Genomic DNA, 16,802 nt, shown 5'->3' with positions numbered 1-16,802 from the left:
GCCAACATCCATGGACCAAAGATGTATGTGGCCTGTGTCCGTGTTGAATGCCCTAAGATGTTGGTGCCCAGTATCCAACGTGGTGGTCCTTTGGAACAAGAAGTGAGTTGAAATCACAGGTACCCATTTGGAATTGTCAGGAATTTTCAATGTCTAACTTGTTCAGTGCATTTGGTCAAATGTGAAGTTAAACATTAATAAGTTCAGATATGGTGTTAATATGGCATTTAACAAGCTGTAATTCCCCTTTATTGGCAATTTGCTACTGTCTAGTGAAAAACGTGTCTCACCATTCAGCAAATGCATAAAAGATGCAGAAAGAAACATTTCATTGGGCTTCTCGTTCAATTCTGCCACAAATCTCACCTTAGCCCATGTTGCTCAGATCTTTATAAGTTTCAACCAACTCAAACACCACTACCACCTTCAAGTTCCTCTCCAAGCCACTCGCCATCCTAAATTAGAAATGTATTGCTGTTCTGTCACTGTCACTGTAAATCCCTCCCTAACAGCATTGTGGGTACACCAACACCAAATGGACTATAGCAGTTCAAAAGGCAGCTCACCATTACCTTCACAAGGGCAGTTAGGGATGAGCAACAGACGCGGGTCTTTCCAGCAATGCCCACATCCCATGAGTGAATAAGAAACACAATCTGGAATTGACTGCATCAGGATTTAAGTGTGGAATAATCTGTGACTGACAAAAGTATAAAAAATGATAATTATTATACCTTAGAATTTAATAAATACGAGCAGAGAAGGCTGTTGGCTTTGTTCAGTCATTCAAGAAGATCATGATTGATCTGACCTTGCCCTCAAATCCACCTGTTTTAATGTGTGTGCCTCTTCCATGTTAAGAACTATATTTCTTGTTAGTGGAATGCTAAAAGTATTTCAGCTTATAATTTTACATGCTTTGTACTACTTCTTAAATGAAGAAAGTAGTAAGCAACTAATATATTGCCACGCTGTAGATGAAAATGGCACACATTAATTTCAAAATGTAATACAACAAAAACCTTTTGTCCTCGAATAGGTATTGTATGAGCAATAAAACCAAATAATTTCTGTTTTTGTTACATCGCATTTTGTAGTTAATTTCTAAATTTGATCAATTTAGTATTAAGTACAAAAATGTTTGTCTTAAAAGGACAATAACTTGATGAAAAATAATTTGACAAACCACTGATTGTAGAGGGAGTAGAAGTATAGGAGTAATAATTTTTATCTTAATGCAATAAGCAAATGGCTGACTAATGTAACTCTTGCTGATTTGTGACTTTGTGGCAAATCTTTTCTTATGAAAGCAATGCTCTTTTAATGGCATCATTGGAATGAAGCCTTTGGCATCCAGCTGTTATTCATAAAACCTGTTTAAGACAAACAATTGACGTTGCATAAAAGAAATATTAATACTATTTAAAATCTAAGATTGAATGTCTTCACTAGAATACTAATTGCTCCAGAATATTAACTGACATTCACATTCAAGAAATTATATCACCTTTTGTCCAATGGTCTTCCATATTTATGGAAACTCAAAGCTTGTTTGTGGGGAAGAAAATTGTATTGCATCAGTGGCCCTCACAAATACTCTACGGTTATATTGTGAAACCACTGAAGGGTCAGCATAACTATATGCCTTGTATTTCCATGGTTTACTTTTGTTATAAGCTGTGTTGCCTGGATAGTTGTTTTGTGCTGAGGAAGTACTCTCAGTTTTGGTAGCTTGCTCAACAGCAGGAAGATATTCCTTTAACACTCCCTGTTTGGCGACATGGATGGAATCTCTACATTGATCGTTTATGTCTTTGTGTTGATAGTCATCTTTTATTTCATGCAAATCATTGGATGAAAGAGTCAGGATTTCAGCAGTGATAACAGATTGTAGTTTTTGCTGAACTTCTTTCAGCTCTTGCTTTTCATTTGAGTCAATGAATGACTCAGGGCCCTTAGTTTGTGAAATTGTTGTTGTCTCTGCAACTTCCTTTAGTATTTCTTGAGACTGTTCCTCTTGCACAACTGTGAGTTGCACAGCTGAGTTAACTGAGTCACTAAATTTGTCAGGAATATGCTTGTGCTGATTATCATCATGTTTCTTGTCTTTTGATTTATTTTCTGGTAGAATGTGAGTTTTAGGAACAATATCAGACTCTGATTTTTGTGGAATTCTCTTCAGTTTTTGCTTCTTACACGAATTAGTGAATGACTGTGACTTCCTCGTTTGTAAACTAACTATTTTCTCAGTATTTCCCTTCTGTATTTGCTGAGGTTGTTTCTGTAGTACAGTTATGAACTGATTAGTAGTGTTGACTAAATCTCCAGAATTATTTAAATTGTGTTTATTTTGAGCATCATCTTCTTTAAGTTCTTGTAATTCATTGTCTGGCAGCATTAGGATTTTAGGAGATACAGTATTCTCTGATTTTTGAGCACCTTCTTCGAGAGTTTGCTTTTGGCTCAAATTGATGAATGGTTTGAAGTTTTTAGTCTGTAAAATTGGTTTTTCAGCATTTTCCTTTAGTATTTGCGGAGGTTCCTCCTTTAACATGAGACTGTGCTGCTTAACTGCAAAAATGCCATTAGACAGATTGAGCGTGTGCTTATTTTGGTCCTCATATTGTTTTGCTTGATCTGTTTCATTGTATGGCAAAGTTACAATTTCAGTTGTGAAAATAGGTTCTGATTTTTTTGAAAATTCTTTTAATGCTTGCACGTTACACGTGTCAGAGTGTAATTCTGGGTTTGTGGGTGGTAATTTTCTTGTTTCTTTTATATTTTCCTTCCTTGTTTCAGTTAGATTTTCTTTTCTGCTACTTTTCATAGATGAAGAGACTTCAATGCATGGTATTGGACTGTGCAATCCAGCATTAGTCACAGTATGGGGAAGGTTAATAATATTAGGCTTCTTGTTGTCTCCCAATGGAGTATACTTGGGTATCAGGGAGTTGGTTTTATGGATATTGGTTGTATCAGAAAGACTTAATTTGGAAATACATAATGAAGAGTTTGTAACTGCTTCTCCAAAAGAAAATATATGGTTTATATTTTCAGCAAAATTCACAGTGTGTACACCATTTTCATTAACATCACTACTGGTCCTGGGTGATTTTGTTAATTTATTTTTTGTCTCATCACCAGTTTGGAATTGTGTAGTTGGATATAACACTTCAGTGACCATTTGTAGAACTGGTTCATTCAAAATAACTTCTTTATTTTTAATCTGAGAATCCTGTTGTATATGATCTTCAGTTTTTTTGGTAGTGTCTGAACAAGTATCATTTGATTTCTCTGCATGTAGTATTTGCATCCCTGCTGGATGTATTGTATTTGGACAAAGAGCAGTTGTATTATTTTCTGCATCTGATTGTCTAAGAGTAGCAAGTTTCACTTTTCCAACTGAAAGTTCACATTTTTGTTGATCTTTCAAATCAAAAGTCTGCATTTCAGTAAAGTTGGTATGTCTGCCATCTATTGTGGGAAATTTGGAAGTAGTAACATAGGTTTGTGCTGTCGCAGGACTTAAAGTTTCAATATTACTTTCAGCAATTGGTCTTTCAAAAACACCAGCTTCCATTTTATTATTTGTAAGTTCACATTTTTCTTTAACTATCAAGTCAGTAGGACTATGCACTTCAGTAACATTGGTATTTCTTTTGTCCACCATGGAAACATTGGTCGCAGTGCTCTGAGAATTTGCAGTGCTGTTAGATTGCTCTAACACTGCTACTTCCTTAGGCTCGGGAGGCTCTAGTTTCTCCAGTTTACTTCGAAAACCAATCTTTGTAAACCTCGACTGCAGGAGCTGAAATTTAGTGGGTCTGAGCTTTTCTTCAGTTTTATGTGCTTTTGCCTTTCTGGTGACTTGTGCAGTAACTAACTCATTCGTCAGGTGTACAGAGTCTTCGTTGTTTGTACTCTTTACCTTTTCTAGCTGAGCTATGTAATTGATCAGATTGTTGATTTCCTCACTTCTGCGCTTGTTCACAAACACCCTGGCAATTGGACGCACATCTAAAGACTCATTTCCTTGGCTATGATCTGCACCGAGATACAAAATCCTGCAACAAAATTAAAGTCGAAAGTGTAATCAGAAGAGATCTATACTTTACAATTTATAGTTAAAAGCCTCACGTTTAATACATATCCAGAGCACCACAAATTAAAATATGTACAGATGCATTCCACTAAATTTTTAAAGTTCAGTTGGGAAGTCCATCCCCAGATGAATTCTGGGTCCCAACCCTACACTGCCATTGAGTCTCTCATGTGATGCTATTCTGAAACGTGCTTAACTGGGGAGCAGGTGAGCTTAGTGCCTAATTAATGGTATTGCATGTCTCCAGCAGTTGGGAACTACCTAGAGAGGTGAAGTGAGGGTCTGATCTGCCAACTCCAGAGCCAGCAAGAGATCCATGCTGAATCCTTCAAACAAGGCCAGTCTGATCAAATGCCAGTCAGGCATTAGTAAAGCCATTGTTGGGTCTCTGCAAGGAAATAAGACCCTGGGTGGAAGTCCTACCCAGCAAGAGCTGCCAGGCAATCAGAGGCCAGCAGTTCCCACATGTGGCAATGCCATGGAGGAGGCCATGGCTACTATCAGAAGAGTGGGCAATAGGACTGCCTGCAGCTGGGCTAATCTCAACTAATCTCAGGATGAGGCCCTTAAGTGATCTATAATTGGCCACTTCAGTGCCTCATTTGGCAGAAGTCAATCACCCAGATTGAATTACAGTGGAGGTGAGAAGGTGGTAGCATTTGGGTACAACACCACTACACTTGAGTAAGTTGCCTTTTCACTTCCAAATTCATCCCTTCCAGGAGCTTAAAATTCCATCCAGAGTCTGAGCAGTAAAGAAAATAAGGCAGCCATTATATGATCTACTGTGTCTTGCTGCGGAAGTAGGCAGTGCCTTAGATGGTCAGCTGCCTGAAATATGTAGCTAAAATGAAGATAATGCACTTGACATGGAATAAGATTCCTCACGGACTGATACTTTTCATCACAGACAAACTTCCAAATGCTCTGTAATGAACCTGATGACTGGTCGAAATTGTACACCAGACTGTTTGAGTTTGGTGAATTAACTGCTGAAAATCCTGTTCTCACCTTTCCCTGCCCAATATCAATTAATGGATCATTCATTGAAGGAAGTGGATTCCTCATCCACCACTCTGCATTCCCACCCTGAAAATTGCAATATGGTCAGCGTCTTCATGATCCAGAGATAATATTCAGGAATAAACATTTTGAATTGTGCTGAACAATGGCTCAAATATTTCATTGTCTTTCAAATAAACATATCTAGGATATCTTCAGCAATTTCGTCTTCAGTACACTTGACTTTGCAATTAAAGCTGCCTCCCTCCCATTTCTTATCTACCTGCTTTCTTTAATAACATGAACTAGAAACAGGGAATAATATTATTTTCCATGTGGTATCACTTGCCTGCAGGCAATTTTTGATATGCAGATTGGGCATCCCTGAAAGTTTATAAGCATTTCTGTGCGGTACAATACCATTTACTAAGTCATATGTGAGTTACAAATAAAAAGTACTCTATATGAAGGAAGGTCGGTAAATTTGTTTGCTGAAGCTGCTGAAATTAGTGCGCATATTTTGCAATATATGTGCAGCGAAAATGTTACTGATTAGATTGTAACCCCACTTTGAATGATCTTCATGTTTGTTAGACTTACCTGTCTGCAGTAGCAACCTGGTACAGCTGTCTCCCCAGCTGTTCTAGATGGCTTCTTAATTCTAGGTTCTGGTAAAGACTCGTAGGGACATTGTCAAATCCATAGAGAATTCCATATAGAGAACCTGCAATAGCACCTGTTGCATCACTTTCCCCTGCAGATTCATAACACAATTTTCAAAATGTAATGATTACTTCTTCAGGTAGCAGAAAAATATTGTTCACTGTGTCTGGTTTGGTGTCCAAAGGGAGAACTAAGCCATTCAAATCTATTACAAGTAGTCCATTGCTTTATGTATATATATAAAATACATATATACACATATATATATTTGGCAGCTTTTTGGGTCTAACAGACATATTAAACTGCCAGTACTTCAAAAAACAGTGCTTTGAGATTTTTAAATTTTAAATAAATGTGAATATACATTCTAATGTAAAAGACAATAGTAATTCTAATATTCAACCCAGAAAATATATGTTACATTAGATATCATAAAAATCTCCAAATTTTTTAATTGCTGTCATAATTTCTGTTGGTCTGAATTTTACAGATAGAACTTAGTAAAGATTTATCCGGCAGTGATAATTCACACAAAATTCTTACCCCAATGAAACATTGCAGAATAACACAGCTTCCTCCAATCATTCCCAGCAAACAAAAGTGCATCATAAGCAATCAATGTTGTTTCAACTCCTTTACTCAATCCACTTGATTCAGAGCGCCAGCGTCTATATAGCTGTCATATTTTAAAAAAAAGTTGCAGCTGTCATTTTCAATCTAGCATTATATGTCAAAGTAACCTAGTTCAGAATAACCTAACATGATGGAATAAAATTTGCTGTAACAACTGTTTCTTGCCCTCTGTCTTAGAAAACCAAATTTATAAGTGTTGATTCATAAAACGTTGAGTTTAAAATTATTGGCCTAGACACTGGGTGCAATTATACCTGTTTTGCAGGTGTAAAACAGTTGACTATAGGTCCAATATGCTCACTCATTCCACACTGTAAGTATGCCATTTGCTTTCATTGTTATAATTCCTCCATAGGCAGCCACAGTACACCCTAATTGATGTAAGGGTCATTCCATAAGCAAAACAGGGGTCCAATATCTATTTTAGGACTCTTTATAAAAATGGTCCATTAATGTTTGCAGCTTATTCTGTGCCTGGTGTGGTCAATTTTTTCAGATGCTCAGCAGTCAAACTGATGAACCTTAAAGCTATTGCCAGAGGCCACTATCCAAAACGTAACTTAAAATGCTTTTTACTTAATATATGGTATACATTCCTGATAGCCTTCCCCATCTTAGTTGCCAGTCAACCTGTGACCAGCATCCTTGTTGCCCGTTGAATTTTGAGTAGCGTTGATTGTTCATCTATACCGACCTAATGAAGCTGGCCGATTAATTTTTATTTGGCCCTGCTGCTGGCCTCAATGGACAAGTGCTATGCATGTTTTGCCAGGATTGCAAACTGCTCTGGCTGTGATCCAATCGAACTGCTCTGCATGACCAGCACTGAAAATATCACTAGGTTTGTGGACAAGAAAATCAGCCAATGCTACCATTTAGGATTTATGAAGTACACAGTATAAAAATTAGAAGTTTACCATTTAAGACGGAGATGAGGAGAGTTTTTTTTCCTCTCAGAGGAATGAGAGTCTTTGGAACACTCTTCCACAGAGCATGGTGGAAGCGGGATCATTGAACACCTTTAAAGGCAGAGGTAAACTGATTCTTGACTAACATGGGAATCAAAAGTTATTCAGAGTAGGCCGGAATGTGGTGTTGAGGCCACAATCAGATCAGCCATGATCACACTGAATGGCAGAGCCCTACCCTGCTCTGAATTCATATGTTTGGATGTATAAATGCGTGGTTGCAGAATAAGGACATGATTGGGCATAGTTATGTCTTCCCAGCTCAGACAACTTGCTCCTACACATTGTCTGGGCTTTCAGTAACATAGGAAATATGATGACAAAGTTGTACACAGCACATTCCTACATTATGGAACTTGGAAAGGAATCACATTCACAACAAAAGGGGCAAGGAAAAGAGTAGATTTAAAATTCATTTTAAAATTTAGAAATGTAGGATATAAGTTGTCAATGGGAACTGCATTTATGTTCCAATTTTAAGATTGTAACAGCAAAAATAAACTTAGTTTTGTAAATTTACAAGATTAAAAATATAGAATGCAGATGGTACATGAAGTAGTATTCAAATTTTCTGTCATAGGAAAAATATTTCATTGCTGTAAATATTGCTTGGATGAGGATAAAGGTTGTATGTTATTGCAAATATACCTCTGTGCCTCTGTGTTTTAAACCCCTGCTTAGAAATGTGCTGGGTTTTGTCAGCCATCAGTGAAATCACCAAGTTATGATGCTGCAGCACAGAGGAATCTAATGACCCCATCTGGTTTGTACCATTGATATCTGCTTACACTCTTGGAAAACCCAAGAAATCACTTTGGAAGCATCAAGAACCTAAATTTTCTGTAAATTCACTAGTAGCAATTCTTGCAAATGTTGATCTAATAATGGCAAAGACCAAGAAATATGAGCTCACATAGAAATTGTATGCGAACAGACTTGCACACGACAGATAAGGTAGCTAATAATGTATCTGACTGAATAAAATCAATAATTTTCTGTCTATTATTTCGCCTAATACAGAAAAGAAGAAATGAAATATTATCTGGCATGCCAAAATAACTTAATTCTTCAAGATATTCGTATGTCTTGGTAAAATAACACAGACAAGGATGTGCAAGATTTTTGTGGAGGAAATGAAATGTTGGATTAAGAAGAGGAAAACATGCATTTATATCGTGTCTTATTAAATAATTACTTTTAACTTTTGTTATGAAAGCGAATTCAACAGCAAATGTACAACAGCAATAGCAAATGAATAATGAGATAACCCGTCTTTTGGGAATTATGCTTGAGGGAGAAGTGTGAAAATAAAAAGTTAAAACCGGCATTATTATAGCACTTTTCTCAACCGCATGAAATCTCAAAGTGCTTGCCAGCCATTGAAATAAATTTTGGTACATGGTCACTGACTATATCATAGGAAATATAACAGCAAAGTTGTAGACACTTACATTATCCTAATGTGATATTGACCAGAGAATCTGGTATCTAATCAGAGAATCTGATCTATTTTGTAAAAGAACAGGAATATTGTGCCTGGCATCCTAGACAACATTATTTTGGCAAATGAAGATCACAATACCAGATTCTCTGGTCAATGTCATATCAGGATAATGTAAGATTTTTGTGCCTAAATGCTGAAGTGAGACTTGAACCCATAACTTTCTGACTTATATCACAGTGCTGCCATAAATCACTGCTGACACCTACTATATACTTGCTGTTCTGAATATGGGGAAAGTGTATTGTTCCTATTTGAATTTTACTTTGATATTATTTACGTCCACCAAAATATGACAGGTTTAATATTTCAACTGAAGGACGGCATTCCCAACTCCTTTAATACTGTACTGAAGTATTAGGTTAGACTATGTGCTAAAGAATATTGTTGGACCCTACTGATTTGGGGCAAAAGTGCAGCCAACTGATAATGTTTTAGCTTGTTATTAGAACCAAACAGAGTTGGTAAAGTCCAAACGTCCCTGAGTTCCCTGAGAACTATTTGTTTCGAATGAAATTATGCAAACAATTATAATCATTCTATCTCTTAACAAACCCTATTTAAGATGTATAATATCATCTCCAAGCTGGATTTTAAGTTAGTATATTTCTGTTCCCTTCCAGTTCTTTCCTCTATTTCTGCATGTGCAATGATCTATGCTAGTTACTTATTCTATGGTACCAGTGGGACTATTCTTAAAGTGCGATCTCAGAGGATAAATGCATGCAAGTTATTTAGCAGCACAGATAAATACTGTTCTGTCCTTGCCAGATGCCTACAAGTCTGCCTTTGAACAGGGAGTTGGAATACAGTTTCGTATTTCACTTCAATGTCCCAGGGACACCAAAGACTCTTAGGTTGCCCAAGGTTGCTCAGTGGGAGATCATTAGCTCTGAATGTGCCTGGAAATCAACCTAATCTGTTGTCAACTGACTATCACAAGCCCCAAACTGGATTTTTATTTTGAAATGGAAATTTCACACTTCTGATTGGAGGAAAAGTGCTGCCAAAAATTATTGTTTTAATTTAAAGGAATTGAATTAACTTAAATATTGAATAGCAATGACATCATTGAGCAGAACATCTCAGGGGACTGACAGCACAGGCTTGTATAGGGAATCGTTGCTGAAGGGTGACTCAAGGAACCATGCATCTTTCTTAATTCAGGTCCTACTAAGTCCTCAAAGCTGGCTGACTTGGTATAAACAAAAATATTCACTAAACAAAAGGCAGAAACAAATGATTTTTTAAGTTAACAAGAACTTTTTGTTTACTTTTGGGCAAAGTTATTTTGATTCTATGATTCTATGAATGGGAGCAGGGCAGCTTCTGGCATGTGGAAACATAAACTTATGAACTTACCTTCCAAAAGGTTACTTCATACAAACTATTGTTCATGACACCCTTTGGTGTAACTTGAACCATAATCCTTTAAATACCTGGCCTGACTCCATGAAAACTGCAGAGGAGTAGGGCTTGCCTATCTCTGTCCTGGAGCACTCTGTACCAGCAGTGTCAGATATGAGCTCATAACTTGAACTCTATACCCCTAAAAGTGCTGATGAAAATTGGGCAGCCTGGGAATTGGGTTAGAATTCCTAGAACAGCATCTGGGCTGCCGTTTTTGAAGGGCTTCTGATGAAGTTGTTGACTTGCTCGTCAAGTTGCCTCGTTTTCGTCAGACATTTCGTCACCATGCTAGGTAACATCATCAGTGAGGCCTCCAATTGAAGTGATGTTGTTCTACGCCGTGTGGAATTTACATTGTCTGGTCCATTATGGTGACTAATATCATTTCTGGTTTTATTCTGTATGCGTTTGTATATCGGGTCCAATTCTATATGTTTGTTGATTGCATTAGGGGTTGAGAACCATGCCTCTAGGAACTCCCGTGTGTGTCTATGTTTGGCCTGGGCTACTATAGTTACATTGTCCCAGTTAATCTGATGGCCTTCGTTGTCTGAGTGTACTGATATTAAGGAAAATATCTTTCTAAAGAAAATAACATACAGAATTGGACCCATATACAAACCCATACAGATCAAAACCAGAAATGACACTACTCACCATAACGGGCCGGACAGTATAAATTCCAAGCGGAATAGAACAACATTGCTTCATCAGAGGCCTCACTAATGATGTTACCTAGCATGGTGACAAAACGTCTGAATGAAAACAAGCCTGCTCGGCGAGCAATTCAACAATCTCACCCACAACTCGAGCTAAAGATCTTTGCTAAAACCTTAAAGGATTTCTGATGAGTCAACCCAACTTGCCAAAATTATGATCCTAAGCCCCTAAGGTCACTTTCAACTCCATCCAGAGCAATTTAAATTGAAAGCTAGTGAATTTGTTGCCCATCTTTCCTTCTGACTCCATTTTGCAGGCATTAAATTACAGACTGCTGTTCTGCTCATTTATATATTTTGTTTAACTTCTGATTTTTCTCCTTTCATACCACTGCCATTCTAGTTTTAGTATTATCTGAAAATTTAATCAATTAGTCTTGGATTTCTGAGTTCAGTGCATCAGTATAAACTAGAACTGTTTCCACTATCAATTCCCACTGCACCTCACATATTTCACATTCTATAATCACATGCTGTTTATCCAAAACTAAGAATGACCATAAATACCCAAAGCTTTGAACGTAACTAACAGCTTTTTTTCTTGTGGAGTTCTGTCAAATGTCTTCTGGAATCTAAGTACTACACATTCTAAGGGTTACTCAAGTGCATTCGGAAGTCATGAGGTTATTGAAGTAGATCTATCCTTTCCAGATTCATAGTGATTGTTGTTTCCTATGCTACTACAAGTCAGTCTTGTATCAATGATAACCAGGTGTAGAGCTGGATGAACACAGCAGGCCAAGCAGCATCAGAGGAGCAGGAAAGCTGACGTTTCGGGTCTGGACCCTTCTTCAGAAATGGGGCAGGGGAAGAGGATTCTGAAATAAATAGAGATGTAGACTTCACAAGCTTCAAAATCTCCCCTTCCCCTGACCGGATCCCAAAACCAGCCCAGCTCGTCCCCGCCTCCCTAACCTGTCCGTCCTTCCTCCCACCTATCCACTCCTCCCACCTCAAGCCCCATCCCCATCTCCTACCTACCAGCCTCATCCCGCCTCCTTGACCTGTCCGTCCTCCCTGGAGTGACCTATCCCCACCCTAACTCCCCACCTACACTCACTTTTACTGGCTCCATCCCCGCCTCTTTGAACTGTCTGTCTCCTCTCCACCTATCTGCTCCTTTATCCATCTTCCATCTGCCTCCCCCTCTCTCTCTCTTTATTTCAGAATCCTCTTCCCCTCCCCATTTCTGAAGAAGGGTCCAGACCTGAAACGTCAGCTTTCCTGCTCCGCTGATGCTGCTTGACCTGCTGTGTTCATCCAGCTCTACACCTTGTTATCTCAGATTATCCAGTTCCCACTATCTCTGAATCAGTCTTGTATCAATGGTAGCACTCTCACCTCTGAGTTGGAAGTTCTAGGTTCAAAACTCACTCCAGAGTCGTAGTGGAAGAGTGTTACTCTATTGGAGTTGCCAACTTTTAGGTAGGATATTAAACATTTTTACCCTTTCAGATGAATGTAAAACTCCCATGGCTTAGTCAAAGACCTTGGAGTGTTCTCTATTTCCTGTCCAATATTTATCCCTCAAGCACCATAACTGAAGCAGACTACATGGTTATTAGTTCATTGCTGTTTGTGTGAACATAGTGTGTGCATATTAGCTGCAGTGTTCTCCAAGTTCCAACTGTGACTACTGATATATGTTTAATTGGTTGTTGGAACAGTTTGAAATTGTGAAAGGTGCTATATAAATGCATCTTATTATTTTCTTCATTATCTAAATAATTATATTTACGTTTCAATTCCATTATTTACCATGGGATTCAAGTAAGTCTAATGCAACTGGAGTAGCCTGTTTCAGACTTTATGCTCCTTTCTAATGTTGGCACAATGTTCCCATCTACAAGTACCTTCCCAGTGTCCATTGATTCCTTCAAAAGGATTGCCATGCCTCATAAATCTGCTCCGTATTCTCTTTTAGTGTTTTGAGATCATTCCTTTAGTTTTTATTTCTTTCCCTGCCCCAACAAAATGTTTTATGGCATTTCCTACAACGAAGTCTCTACATAAATGCATGTTGCTGTTGACAGGCTGGCTTTACTATTCAAAAGACTGTTTATTCTACTGTATATATATGTTGTAAATTTTTAATAGACTTTTTTGACAATTTTTGTAAGCAAAGTATATGCTATTGTGCGTGGAAGTGCTGCAATCTTGTGTTTATAACAAAGGTGGCTCTTCTGTGTAAGCTATTACTGATACAAGCCATTTGTGTTCTATGAAGAGGTCACAGACAGATCATAACTGATGTAATTTCTTAAAGCAACAAGTAAGATGATGGCAAATAATTTGTCCATAATACATAAGGATAAAGAGCCCTTGTGACAGTGTGAAACATATTCTAATTGTGGTGCATGGGAGAACTATTCAGTGCAATAACACACAAACAGTTAAGTAGCCACTTCACAGTCCAGTCCTTTCCCTTGTAATTCCCAACTCTGACCAAAAACATTTAGGTTCAAGTGTAGGTCTAGGAATACTTCCCATAAAAAGATGTGCAAAATCATTTATCATAACAGTAATTCATGGGATTAAAATTCTGATGCCAGTATTGTCCTACACATCATGTCTACAATCTCTTCATCTCTTTAGTATGGAAAGTAATCATTTGATTCTATTCAGAGATAATTATATGTGTTTTAATCAGTGTATAGCTACATGACAAACTAATTTTCTAATTAAGGTACTTCTGGTATCTTATTTTTTTAAATGGGAGATACTTTGAATGCAGTTTTTTAAATACAGCATTCATTTTTCTAAATGGAGCTAGTCAATAGCATACAGATTTTTAACAAAGCTATGATTTATGTGAAAATTTGTGTTGTGGTGATAGATTCCTGTTATAATGCAAATAGTTGCAATGTTTTTATATGAATAATGTTATGGTTGTCACTGGCAAGTCCATCTTTTATTGCCATTAACCAGTGTCAAACCAATGCAATACGTTAATTTACAGGATTTACTTTTCAGATTACAATGACTAATTTAAGTGCAGATTCTAAATATGCAGACTCTATTGTAATGTGCAAAATAAGGGCTCTGGGTAATCATATATTTCAGCTATTTCAATGTGAGGAGCATTTTGTAGGTTACAAAATAGCATTTTCAGCATTCAAGCATTACAAATAAAAGTCCGCCTCTCACAGAATACTTTTAGTCAGCTTCATATTAGCTTTGTAGCTGCCAATATTAGTGTTAGTGTGTCATGCTGTATCCTCATTGTCCACTAACAGTAAAGTAGAAATTTCAATACAATTTATTATGTTAAAATTAAAGTTCCTATAACATTTATTGAGCCTTCATTTATAAAGTATATGTACATAATTGGTGACTATTCTTATTTCACAACAGTTAAAGTAGGTAATTGATGAAATCTATTTCTAGGAAAAGTTAAACAATGTGAAGGAGAAATTAGATAGAAACATAAAATATTAGTTTTTCTTTCATGATAAAGCAGATATCTTTACCTGTTTTAGTTAATTGTGCAGAATGCTGCATTTAAAATGTTAGCAGTAACGCTAGAATTGTTTCAATTTCAAATCTAAAAATTTACCTGAACGGATCATATAATAGAGATGATGAAATAGATAGCAATAAAAGAGTGATTAGAAATAACTAAGTTATTTATTCCTATAATTACTAGGCATTCAGTCTGGTTTCTATCCAGCTATTACCTTGTTTTGTTCTTCAATATCATAATTTTGAGGAAATATTGCATTAACACAGCCATCCTTCTCAATTTTCCTCAGCTGAAGGTAAAATTGCCATCTAGTTTCAAAAGAAAACCAGTTTTCACGATAATCTATGAATATGAGCAAATATAATCCAGTGTAAATGAAACAACAAACAACAAATGGCTAATATATTTAGAATCTATACACAATTTTGTTACAGGAATAGATCTTCTGAAATCGAAAACCTGAAAGTAAAGGTTTTATGATAATTCTAACACTATTTTCCTACCGTAGTTTCTTTCCATCTGATTGCAATCTTCAGGTATTCACATCTTGCAAAACCTCCTACTTTGCTTCAGCCTACAGCCACCATTCCCTGTAATCTGGATTTCTCTCCTGCCACCTATTTGCCACATCATCTTTTCCTCTTCTTCAAAAGACTCCTAATATAATTTCTTAGTTTTTTTTCCCTTTAAATCTCTTAATTCCTGCTTAATGACCACAGTTGCTGTTGTAAAAGTAATTGTGTTTATTTAAAAAAACAACTGTTACAGTGCAGGACCATTGACTAGTTATAAGGCAAAGCTAAATAAATTCTCGACTAAAAGGGAGTCAAAAGATGTTGGGGGGGGATGGGTGAGAATGTGGAGTTGTGGTCACAAACAGTTAAGCTATGGTCTTATTAAATGGTGGAGTAAGCTCAAATGGTTTATTCCTGCTCCTATTTTATGTGCTTGTATGTAAGACGTATCTAATTAATTCTAGAACATTACATTAAGATTTCAATTTATTTTCAACCTTCGACATGGAGGAGGATGCTGGTTGCTCTGCTTTCTTAAGTATAGTCCTTTCAGCTCTCTGACCTGATTTCAAATCTTGACCAATACATACAACAATCATAACTAAGTGAATTTGGAATCGTTCAACTCAATTCTTAAGGAGTTGAGTGAGCAGCGCCAAACCAACTTAATATGGCACTATATGGCTGGTATTTTTCAGAAAAACAAAGTAGTCAGCAGAAAGAAATCAAACTGCACTGCCAAACGTTTGAAGTGGTAGAGAAAACAGATTTTGGGGGAAAAAGGGGAGTGTTTTCTTTACCTTGGATCTTATTCATGATTTGCTAGGGATGGGATAGTCTGATAGTCATCTTAGTGCAAAAAGCAGACATGCATTCTGCTGCTGAGTCATAACGCTAATGGGGATAGTAGTAAATATGTTTACTTATGCAGGAATACCATTCATTTCATCTTAGCACCCGATTTCCCACTTGTTTATCAGTAGGCAGAATTAGCAATATTATTATACTATTATTAACATTTCTATAATTATCAGAAGAGATGGCTTCCAGAACAGCTAAATTCCCAACATATCATGTAGCGAAATTGATTAATGCTACACTTTTGAAATTCTGACATACACTTTAATTGATACTGTTATGTGGCGATGAAGGAATGCTACATTTCAGGTGAAATGCTAAACTAAGCCTGCTAGTTCAGTTGCAGGTTGAAAAAATAAGTCCTCAGAGAAACAATCTTTATATTTATGGAAGAAACAGGCCAGTTTCAAGATGAGGAGCAGGAAAGCTAACATTTTGGGTCTGAAACGTCAGCTTTCCTGCTCCTCTGCTGCCTGGCCTACTGTGTTCCTCCAGCTCCACACTGTTTTATCTCTGACTCCAGCATCAGCAGTTCTTACTATCTCTCAGTTTCAAGAAGATCTGTCTCTTTCCTGGAAAGGGTTAAGATTGAAAGAAACTTGAGCATCATTATGAGATGTGAGTGTGTGAAACCCGTGGTGATTTTAATTGTTTGGCTGGTGGCTATTGAGTAAGAAGTGTTAAAACAACTACCATCAAGTCACAGGGATAGCAAGGACCCCAGGTGCTGGAGTCAGGGCTAACACAGTGTGGAGCTGTAGAAACACAGCAGGTTAGGCAGCATCAGAGGAGCAGGAAACCAGACTTGGGTCAGGACCCTGACCCTTCTTCAGAAGTTTTTTCTGAAGAAAGGTCCCGAACTGAAATGTCAACTTTCCTGCTCCTTTGATGCTGCCTGACCTGCAGTGTTCCTCCAGCTCCACACTGTGTTATTACCATCATCCTTTCATTTAAAGAAGCATAAAATG

At 37.2% G+C, this 16,802-nt stretch overlaps 1 protein-coding gene across 2 annotated transcripts in view; it reads right to left on the bottom strand.

The window, feature by feature from the left end:
• Positions 1 to 586: 586 nt before the first annotated feature.
• The window catches only part of LOC109934888, a 28,611-nt gene continuing 12,395 nt past the window's right edge, over positions 587 to 16,802 (bottom strand). For both annotated transcript variants that reach the window (XM_048604657.1, XM_048604658.1), the window contains 4 exons: positions 14,676 to 14,803; positions 6,311 to 6,443; positions 5,705 to 5,858; positions 587 to 4,064 (listed from right to left, as the gene is read on the bottom strand). In XM_048604657.1, coding sequence (XP_048460614.1) covers positions 1,532 to 4,064; positions 5,705 to 5,858; positions 6,311 to 6,443; positions 14,676 to 14,803 — 2,948 coding nt within the window. In that variant the 3' untranslated portion in view covers positions 587 to 1,531. The remainder of the gene's footprint in view (positions 4,065 to 5,704; positions 5,859 to 6,310; positions 6,444 to 14,675; positions 14,804 to 16,802) is intronic.

This window comes from Rhincodon typus, chromosome 13 (assembly GCF_021869965.1).
Source record: "Rhincodon typus isolate 14 chromosome 13, sRhiTyp1.1, whole genome shotgun sequence".
Classification (NCBI taxonomy): Eukaryota; Metazoa; Chordata; class Chondrichthyes; order Orectolobiformes; family Rhincodontidae; genus Rhincodon; species Rhincodon typus.
This window is presented reverse-complemented; position numbering and strand designations above follow the sequence as displayed.